Source organism: Hippoglossus hippoglossus, chromosome 6 (assembly GCF_009819705.1).
Source record: "Hippoglossus hippoglossus isolate fHipHip1 chromosome 6, fHipHip1.pri, whole genome shotgun sequence".
Lineage (NCBI taxonomy): Eukaryota > Metazoa > Chordata > Actinopteri > Pleuronectiformes > Pleuronectidae > Hippoglossus > Hippoglossus hippoglossus.
Window position 1 is genome coordinate 14,508,200 of NC_047156.1, and position 11,228 is coordinate 14,519,427.

At 42.0% G+C, this 11,228-nt stretch overlaps 1 protein-coding gene across 1 annotated transcript; it reads left to right on the forward strand.

Annotated features, from left to right (window-relative positions):
* The first annotated feature begins 6,903 nt into the window (after positions 1–6,903).
* Positions 6,904–11,198, forward strand: islr2 (immunoglobulin superfamily containing leucine-rich repeat 2). Its single transcript, XM_034587705.1, has 2 exons — positions 6,904–7,201; positions 7,817–11,198. The coding sequence occupies exon 2, from the start codon at positions 7,826–7,828 to the stop codon at positions 9,956–9,958; it is 2,133 nt and encodes a 710-aa protein (XP_034443596.1). The 5' UTR covers positions 6,904–7,201; positions 7,817–7,825; the 3' UTR covers positions 9,959–11,198.
* The last annotated feature ends 30 nt before the right edge of the window (positions 11,199–11,228 follow it).

An 11,228-nucleotide genomic window follows, 5' to 3' on the forward strand; every position in this document is an offset into this window, starting at 1 on the left:
AACAAGGAACACTCCCGCTGTGAACCTAAAACCTTCTTAATGCAACTGCTCACATAGTAGATGTGCTTGGCAGAAAATTTAGGGTAGTTTAGTTCAGTGGAGTTTCTTAAAGAGAAACCGGAACAGGATGGCGTGATGGAGGGAGAAAGCAAAACACATATTGGCAGCAGGATGCCGCTTATGGCCCCAATGGTGTTTGTTTAGATCTTGACTTGAGCATGAAGCATTAATCCCTGCAACTTTTCAGTGAGAACTTATCTTTCTTCCAAGACAAGGAAATAACAGAGGGTTTAAGAAGGAATCTGATGGAATGTCTTTTAACAGGGTTTAGCCTGTGAGTGTGACACCCAAACCCAGCACAAAAGTAAAATGCTGAGATCACGAGTGAATAAGCTCCCAGTCACACGGCCACAGATAATGTCATTGGGTTTGGTTTATTTCTAAGACCGGCACATATAGAGGCCAGCATCTCCTTCTCTGCTTCAGCAGAGCTCAGGAAAATGTCATATTCCTGTGTGAATTTCCTCTGTGCCCCCTTTAGGGAAGTAAATGGTAAATAGTCTGTATTTGCTTTTCTAGTCTTGATGACCACTCAAAGCGCTTTACAGAACATATTTCCCTTCACCCAGTCACACTGTGCATCTATGGGCAGCACCTTCTCTATGAGAAGGGTGCAACTTCCAGGGGCAATTTGAGGTTTAGTATCTTGCCCAAGGACACTTCGGCATGCGGAAGACTGGGATCCAACTGCCGAATTTCTGTTTAAAGGACAACGCTTTCTACCCGTTGAGCCACAGCGGCCCAAAGGGTGGAGGCAACCAGACATTTCCACATAATGTCCCTGTTTTGCTCAACCCCTCCCACTGTTTTAAGCTTTATATAAAGATGGGTGAGGCATCTCTACTTCCTCCCACTATCCAGAAATAAAGCTAAAATATATCCCGGTAATGCTTTTAGAGCTGTAGAGATGAAGGAAGGGAGATGAATCAGGAAGGTCCCGTCGCTACATGTGCTTGAGCAATCGTGAGTCAGTCACAGCTGTCAATCATGATGTTTTTTATAGCATCAAATAACTAATTAAGAGCAGACTTACTGGAAAATGATCACTTGAGATAATAACTACATAAAATGACAGGAACAATTTGTAATAATTGGTCCATTTCCATCCACTAACATGGAGGAGGAAAGATTTATGACAGCAGTCAACCACCAGGTGGTGATCAGGACACTTTGGCTTTACTTCACGGGAGCCTTCATGTCGTCCATCATCATACAGTCTATGGTTTTAACAGTCAGTGTCAGCGAGCTGCTTGAAAAATGTACACCTCCTTCTGGAAGGCACTTTGTTTCACTTTCCACATCAACTTTGGCCAAAACATGTAAATGTCACTGAGTTCTATTAAAATACAGAAACAGGGATCAACATTATCTGTGGTCAAGAGCAGCTACTAATGCTAAATGGGTCAATTGGTGAGAGCGGTGTTAATATTATTTAATATTTATCAAAGTGCAATGAGGTGAGCAGTGGTGTGATTTATTTTGTTTCAATTCTACTTACCGTTGGTAAGAAGAACTACGTTTGACCTTTTCTGCAATAGTCTCACTTTAAAGGTTCAGGGTGTAGAATTTAGCGACATCTAGTGGTGAAGTTGCATGTTGCAGCATGCCCTCACCTAACCCTCCACTTCAAAACATGGAAGAGAACCTGTGGCAGCCTTCAGTTGTCATAAAAACTCAAAAGGTTTTTAGTCTGTCCAGTTTGGAGGACTGTAAAAAACATGGCGGCCTCCGTAGACAGGACTCACTCCCGATGTAAATATAAAGTATTTAAATATAAAGGGCTCATTCTAGGGTAAAGAAAACAACAATTTGTACAACTTAGATGAAACACACTAGTGAAAACATCCCTAAGATTATTTTATATTCAATTTCTGCAAATAAATCCCTTTCACCTAAATCTTACACACTGGACCTTTAATGCAAGACTCCTTAATAACTACTGAGCTTAATATTTATTATGTAAATATTGGTTCAATCTTATTATATTAAGATATATATTTTATTACTAAATCTAGTTTCATATCAGATATTTTATAAGTGCAAGCAATGTTTCCTCCTGATAGTAAAAACCAGGTAAGTTGTTCACTGATTGCTTCAAAATGTATGTAAACATTACTGATGTCCTGATTATGAAATTAAAAAAGAAATAAGACCTGAAAAATCATAATATTCATAACTTTTCTTCCTTACTCTTCATAGCTCCACTCGTACATAGTTTGGAGAGAGCAACTGATTCTTCTTTAGTACGTCATACCTTCACCAGACCTAACACCCTAAAGTAAACCATGTGTAGTTTAATCAGGGTAATGATAACACTGTAATTACAGTAATCTATCTTCCTGGATCTAAAGTCTCAACCCTGCTCAGGTCGACCAAGTGAGGACATCTTGTTCATGCACTCCAGAGCCACTTGGGTGGAAATCCTGCAGATTCTTGTCAGATTTTTCTATCTGATGAACTAATTGTGACACTTTAGGAGAACTTCTCATGTCTATATTTGTTTATCACCAAATCCAAGAGCAGGATCCACACAGCAACTCATATTTTCAGATATTTAACATTTAACATTTTAGTTAGTTTAGTAAGAATGTCATGAACAGGATAAAAATAATGGAGCACGATCATCTGGGCGTGTTCCCTCTCTGTTTTATGACCAAACCCTGCCCTTACTTTATTATGTCGGTTAGTGTAAATCTTGCATCCACCCATGTTTTCATTCTGTAATGCAATGACTTCACGTTAGACAGACAGCTAAATATGTTTTCCTCCCACTGGCTACTCCCAACAACACATATTTTGCAAGTTGTTTTCGTCCCGGCTGAGAAAGAGGTGGCTCTGCATGCTGTGTAGCTGTTCCTTTTTTTGTTTTCTGTTTGTGTGGAGCCTCAGGTCACTTTAACGAAGATCATGACATCTCAGGCTTAAGCACGAGCTTACACGACACCTGACCCGATACCTGTGGTTAAGTGTCTACGCGGCCTGCACTTCAGACAGGGATTTAAAGCATGTTGTTGTTTTTTAGATGCCATAAATTTGTCTGCGGTGTCCCTACGTGTTGTCTCATGAGTCACCCTGTCTAATTACCTCCAGGCCCTCTCTGCTCAGGCTGCTGGATAACATGGTATCATGGCAACCTTTGGCTTCATACGGTAGCTAAGCATCACTGATTGGATTTTCGAAGGTCTATTTTAAAATACTTCAGTATCTCTTTCCTCTCAACAGCCCTGGTTGTGGCTGGTACTGAGCTGTGAGTCTAATCTGTGAGATATTCAAACTTTGAGCTTCTGGTCTCTGATATCAGTGCAAAAAAAAACTTGATCCCCAATGCGGAGCATAGTTTACAGATCCAGGTTTTCCTGTTGTGCCTGTATGAGAGGAAATTCTAGTGGAAGGAATGAGAAATTAATATAATCACCAAACAAAAACAATTCATGATTTTAACGACTGGAACCACACCCAGTCTATTACAAACACTGCAGCTGTACAAAGCACAAGCCAACACAGGAAGTTCCCATTATCTCAAATATGTGTGTAAACACATCAACAAATGTGTTGGTTATACACAGCAAGTACATTTACTTCATTGCACTTGAGTACGTGTTTCATGTATCTGGACTTTACTTTAGTAGATTTATTTGGAGGTACTTTTCATTTTTACTTCAATACATAGATCAGCAAACATTTGTACTTTCTACTGCATTACCTTTTTGCAAAGCATTGTTTTACATGTCCTGATTGTTTTTATATATTTTTTAGTTCAATTTAGAATTGGTTCATTGATGCAATCAGAGTGGGCATAATGATGTAGTAGACTGATGCATAGGGGAGGAGGCAACACTCAACAAGTACTTTTACTTTAATACATTTAAAGCAAGTATTTACCTACTTTTACTCGAGTAGAATCGTTAGTATGATACTTTGATTTCACTTGAGTACATTTTTTTGTATCTATTTGTACTTAAATTTCAGTGAAAGGTTTTAGTACTACTACTAACTTCCTACTCCACTAGTTACACAAAAATGATACAAATTGTATCTGTAGTTACTGTTTGCCAACAGCAGAGGTCACTGCTGTCCAGACCAACATGTTTACAAACATAACTAGGGCAACCTAATTCCCAACCACGAGCTCTTCAGTCAGTACTGAAGCCCTGTATTCTGATCAGAGTAGAGACGACACTGTAAAGGAACTTTAACTTTACCTGAAGTGTCAACTCTTACAATAATATTGATATTTATAAGGATGATTTTATGATAGTGTCTGTAACTGCAGTTTCTGACAGCAGAGGGCACTGTCGTTTCACAGGACTGAAATATTGACAACCACAATCTTTAACCATCAAACCTTGACAGTTAAGGTTCAATATGTAAAGTGAATGTAATATAAGCGATGAAGGACTAAATCAAGTTTGAGGCCTCAGCAGTTTGAGTTAATTGTGTATCTCAATTATGTCGATGGTGTTGGGGGATCTTTTAATAAATGCTGCTGAGATTATAATTACTGCTGTGTATGAGAATACAATGGAAGATGCTTCAAAGGTTTTTGCACTTCTGGTGTGTGTCGTTTCGAGGTATCAGAACATAACAGAAACGCCACTGTTATGATCCATAATGCAACATTTTTTATATAAGTACTCACACTCACACTGAAAATCCCATGAATATTGACGTTAACACATCAGATGATATAATTAGTCCAAAAAAGAACAGTGAACTGTTAAACTTTACACTTTGAAAGTTTGATGAACAGTTCAACTCATTAATTACTGACACTGTCTGCTGAACAACATATTATCAAGTGGCTGATCCAAGCCCCAATGTTGCCCAAGCAGAATTGAATCTACCCCACTGCCTCAGCACCTCCAGTACCATTGAGTACTGTTGATGTTTAAACATTTTCAAACCTAATCTAACTCTAAAGTACCCATTGTCCACTTTATTAGTAGTGATTGTGTTTCTCTCACAATCAGACAGAGGGACAGAGGGAATTAATTAAACATCTAATATTAACTAGTCAGCCCCTTAACAGAGTATTGAGCTTTTGTATGACTACAATACATATTAATACATGTGTATTAGCATAGTAGTAGCATGGCATATCAAACAATCAGGCATGTTAGACAGTAGGCAAACAAGCAGGCAAACAAGCATACTAAAAGTCCAAACTCAAAAAACTGCAGACAACAAAAAGAACGAACCAGAGGAAGCTCAAGGGATATTAACAGACGACCTAACAGAGGAGAGAGCGGAGCATGGAGACTGCACACTGAAGGAGGCAGTGATATGTGAACTCAGGCGTGACACATTAGAGGAGGTGCAGACAAACACAGGAGCAGGAAACCAGACCAAGACAATAAGCAAAGTAAGAAAGACACACACAAGGCAAGAAGCTTCAAAGAAAAAACTTCAAAACACGAGAAGATTACAAGATCGAACCAAATATCAAAATTTCAAGAATTAGAAAATTAGACCAGATCAAAAGCCCACAACATAAAAAGCCAAATGAAAAAAACTCAAATCACATAATCTGAAGTTCACAAAAAGTTCTAAAAAGTCTCCTGAGTCTAGTTGAGTATTTCATATTAAAACACTGAACACTCACTCATCTTATACAGTAAATCTATGAATGCAGGGAATATAAAGCTTAGTTACATTATCACATTATCTCATATTTAAAAGAAACTGTTACTCTGGAACACATTTGATTTGTCTCACTTAGAGTCACACATCTCATATTAACTTTAAAATATAGCATGAAATACATTTTCACACGGTATGAGGTCTGCGACTTTGGTTTCCCATCCTTTTAGGCATGTTAGGAAAAAAAACGGTTTAATTTCCAGCAAACAAAAACAGTTTTCCTGCACATCTCCGATTCTGGTTCCTGTTTATGAATCATTAAACTGGCCTCTCAAGCTGCAGGAGATGCCAATATATTGTTGTTCCTTAGAATCTTAAATTCTTTGCTCCTTGATTTTGCCAAGTGGTGTTCAGTTTGAATTGCATGAGAGAGAGAGAGAGAGAGAGAGAGAGAGAGAGAGAGAGAGAGAGAGAGAGAGAGAGAGAGAGAGAGAGAGAGAGAGAGAGAGAGAGAGAGAGAGAGAGAGAGAGAGAGAGAGAGAGAGAGAGAGAGAGAGCTATACTGTGGTTCACCAGACGATGGCAGCATTTCAGCAGAAAACGTCTCCTCTAACAATAATGACTCAACCACTCAGGTAACTCTAATGACTAATGATGTTGATTTAAATAATTAATAGACATGAATCACGGGCGATCCTTCGAAATCAAAAATTAAAAACAATCAAGTGGATTAATCACAAAATAAATACAGAGAGGGAGCACAGTGTATTTCAGGATAAGATGATTAAGAATAACACTTTTTGTTTTTGAATTAAAACGATTTAAGCTGTAAATCTATTTGGGTTTTACATATTACCGATGGATTCTGAAATGCATTTAAATGATCAGAATCTGTTGCGTAATAGTTTTTCTCTTTAGAGTCTTAATTCAGCCTATTTTTGTTTGTTCAGTGGAATTGTTATTCTAATAAAACAATGCTGCAGAGATCTGCGTGTGTGCGCACTCGAGCTGCACAACTTAAATGTTGGAATCATGCGTTTGGAAACTCTCGGCCTGCCTCTGTAGTTAAAGACAATAGGCAGCAGGAATGAGGTCAAAGATTACAGGATGGGGTCGGCGCCATAAATTAAACATGCGCATCCTGAATTATGAATTGTCTTTGCGGCTGCAGGAGCCGGAGCTTCTGTATCTTTAATATTGAGGAGGGAGAGAGAGCGAGAGAGAGAGAGAGAGAGAGATGGGTGAGGCTGCGCGTTCCCGACTGCTTTTCTGCGCTCCGTGGCTGCGTGGACGCGCAGTGGAGACCACACTCGCTGGAGAGGGGAGGAAGAAAAAAAAAGCGCACGACGGACTGCAAGCAGCGACTCACCGGGAAAAAAAATGTGCCCTCCACCGCCCTTCAGCAGCGCTGCCTCGGTCCGCAGGAGTCATGTGAAGGGATCCACCACATAGGAGGACGAGGACTTTCCCTTTTTTTACATCATTTAACTTATTTCAGAGGAGCGTAAAAACTCAGAGGGTGATTTATAAGACGCTTGGATTGAAGTTAACCTAAGATAAGGTAAGAGGATTCTAAGGTTACTCCTTAGAATAAAAACTAATAACACCGGTCAGGAGCTGCATCTAAGCTGTGGGACAGTTGTAATTAAAAAAAAATCGCACGAGGGCATCTGAGCATAAAGTGTTGATATTTAACTCTTGTTTGGGATAAAGTGTGTTTAAATCAAAGGCTTGGACACCACACACACTCAGTGTGTCTGCACCGGGCTCAGAGCAGGAGAGACCACATGCTGCAAATGTGATACTCACCATATGTGCATGCATGTGCTTTGTAAAGTGCACGCAAGTCCACAGCTAAAACTGTCCATGTTATTTTCGTGGTGTTATTTGGAGAAATGGAAACTTTGCATGGGATGCTTTCTGGTTGTGTGGCAGCAGCAGCAGGGGATGTGTTCATATTGTGTTGTTGTTTTCAGCTTTTTGGATTTGTTAGTTTGTAATGTCATTCTCTGCCTTGTGGTGCCTCTTAACCCACTACCACTAAAAATCATTTGAGTTGATATGAGATAAAAGCTTCCACATTACATTTCGGCTGCCGAAGCCCATAATGGACATAATGGACGTTCATGTGGATATTTTTTTTGTTTGGCTAATGTCTGGTAATTGATACTTGCAGGTGCAGAAAATGGCGAGAAGGCTCCTGCAGCTCGTCGCCTTGTGGACTGTCATGATTGGCGTTGTGCAGTGCTGTCCGGAGCTCTGCAGCTGCCAAGACAAATTCGCCCACCAGTTTGCCGACTGTGCTTACAAGGACCTGCTGGCGGTACCTTTGGGTCTCCCCTCCAACGTGACCACCGTGAGCCTTTCCGCCAACAAGATCAAGTTACTGAAAAGCAAAAGCTTCATAAACATCACCCAGGTCACCTCCCTCTGGCTGGCCCACAATGAGATCGTTACCATAGAGACGGACACCTTGGCCCCCCTCATCCAGCTCCGCAACCTGGACATCAGTTACAACAAAATTGTGAACTTTCCATGGGAGGATCTGCACAATCTCACCGCCCTGCAGCTCCTGAAAATGAACAACAATGAAATGGTGAACCTGCCAAAGGATGCCTTCACCACGCTCAAAGACCTGAGGTCCCTGCGGATCAACAACAACAAGTTTACCATCATTGTGCAGGGAACCTTCAGTGCTCTCTCCGCCATGTCCCACCTTCAGATCTTCAACAACCCTTTCACGTGCTCCTGCCGCCTGGAATGGCTCAGGGACTGGATCTCAACAACCAAGATCTCTGTTCCCGATCCAAATTCAATTCTATGTGACGCCCCCGAACACATGAAGGGCTCAATGGTTACAAACATCCCTAAACTGGACTGTAGGGCCCCAACTGTCGCTATAACCTACGAGCCCAACATTGAGAACACAGAGCTTTATGAGGGTTACCTGGTCATCTTAAACTGTGAGTCCAAAGGAAGCCCCAAACCACAACTCACTTGGGAGGTGATAGCAGGAAATCAAAATTATCTCTTCCCCCTGCCTTCCACTGTAGAAACAAATGATGCGCCAATTAATGATAAAACAACCAATAATCGATTCCTTGTCTTTAGAAATGGCACTCTCATCATCCCTCGTTTGAGTAAAAAGGAGGAAGGAAACTACAGCTGCTCTGCAGTGAATGACTTGGGCAGAGCAGAGAGTAGTGTTCGAGTGGTTGTGGCAGGAACCACGAAACATACCAGCAACTCAATACCTGACCCTAAAATGGACAAATTCAATCCATCTGGTAAAAAACCCACAGACTCAAAGACCCCCAAAAACAAAGTGATCAACTGGACCAAGCCTGATGAGAAGACAAAGAGTCTGGAAGGTTCCTTAGACAAAACAGACGACACGGCGCAGGTTGATGGCGTCCCGAAGGACCCCACCTTTGCGAGCAAGTGTGGAGTGAGAGATAGCAGCGAACACATCTCCAACCACGCCTTCAACCTGAGCCTGGACGACCTGAAGCAGTACACCTTTGATTTTGGTGTTATTGCGTTAGAGGTGTCGGAGACGGAGGCCAAAGTGCAGCTGAATCCGCTGCAGCTTCCCAGCAGCAAATCCAACCTTCATCTGAGTCAAAGTGAAAAAGAGGAAACAGTGAATAAAGAGCCGATAGGTTTGTACCAGGGCTCGTCCAGTCAATCCACCCTGGACATGCTCTACCTCTGCATAAACACAGGATATGGACACTCCATTGTTCAGTGGTCCAACATAGAGGAGGGGGTTAATGCCTACCACTTCCATGGTTTAAAGCCTGGCACCAATTACACACTTTGTCTCACCTATGGGGGGCAGGACTGCCAAGTCCAAGTTGTCTTCACAACCAGGAAGAAGATCCCCTCCCTCCTCATCATCGTTGTTGTCAGCATTTTCCTTCTGGGTCTGGCCACTGTTCCTTTGCTGGGGGCCACCTGCTGCCACCTGCTCTACAAGTACCAAGGGAAGACCTACAGGCTGATCATGAAGGCGCACAACCCGGATCAGATGGAGAAACAAATTGGCGGAGATTTTGATCGCAGGGCGTCTTTAGTGGAGTCCGAGAAAACATTCGACCCCAGCGAGGGGGATGGAGAGGCCGAGGGGGAGGAAGGGGACGGAGAGGGTGAGGCGGAGGGGAGCGTGGTGACCGAGTCCATCCCCGGGTCCTCGTCCAAAACCAACCAGGAGGAGTTCGAGATGGGGTCTGAGTACAGCGACAGGTTGCCGCTGGGCGCGGAGGCGGTCAACATCTCGGAGGAGATCAACGGCAACTACAAGCAGCCGAGCCGCTGAGCCGCGGATCTGTGCGGGTGCAATGTAAAATATTTTGCTTTGAAATAGCCTACATCTAAGCAGGTAACTCACCCACCATTACCACACGTGAAAAACGCCTGATGAAAGAGGTGGAACTTTTAATTCTCTCTCTCTCTTTTTCTTTATACCTCAGAAACTCCGCCAATCACCGAGATCGTGAATTGATTCATGTGACATTTGTAGTCTACTGTAAGGTTAAAACGAGTAACACGCGTTTACAATGCAAGCACAAATCTGTCGCTTGTTATCAAGAGCTCAAAAGCGACAGGAAAGCCACGAAGTGTTCGTTCCCTTTCCGCAGGACAGACAGCGCTGGGCACCGGCGCGCAGTGCGCAAGCGGCGAGGCGCGGAGAGCTGTGCGTAATGTTAAGGCAAAAATAACATTTATACAAATATACTCACAGTTTTTAAGATCACAAAAAGCAACAAAGGACAAAAATGTGCCATATTTTAAAGCCATTCCTAATAAAGTGACATCAGGGAAAATGTGCTCTTTCTGTGCAAAGCTGAACCTTTTCTTATTGGGAAACAATTCTCACACATCCTCTCAGGTGTCGGTGCTCCGACTCCACTTCGGTCGTCCAACGTAGCAACCGATTTGGATGATGATGAAGACGATGGTGGTGGTGATGATAATATTTGAGGAATTTATTACAGACGGATAAATTTGCATTCGGCGTAATTGCGCACGGCAGCACCCTGCCCGCTGTCCTGTGACTCCAAAAAGGGACACTTCACTTTCTGGTGCGTTGTGCTTGACGGGATATTCCCGGGTTATTTACCAACAAACTGTTGTTTCACGTGACGTTTTCTGCTTTAAAAAACAAACGATTTCGACCTCTTTAATCGACGGGTGCTTTCTATGATATAGCCAATAGCCTCCTCTCGCTTTTTTCCGAATGAACGTGTCCATGGCATGTCACACGTAATTTCCTTGTGTGGTTTCTTAGTGTAGTCTATAGAGGACTGTAGATGTTGCTGTCAACATGTGATGTAAAGCCATGTGAAATGAAATTTACTCCGATGGTTTTTTTTACGACGGTAAGTCTAAATGGAGGACGCGTGTGTGTGCGTCACGACGGCTTCACATGTCTTGTAATTCCAATGCATAGTGAGTTTTTTTGTGAACTATGTTGTAAAAACAGAAAACCCCGTGACCTTTTGAGATTTTTTGATATCATTTTATGTACGTGAAATTAATAAAACAGATGAAAACTATGCAGGACATTTTCTGGATCTGTCATTGAC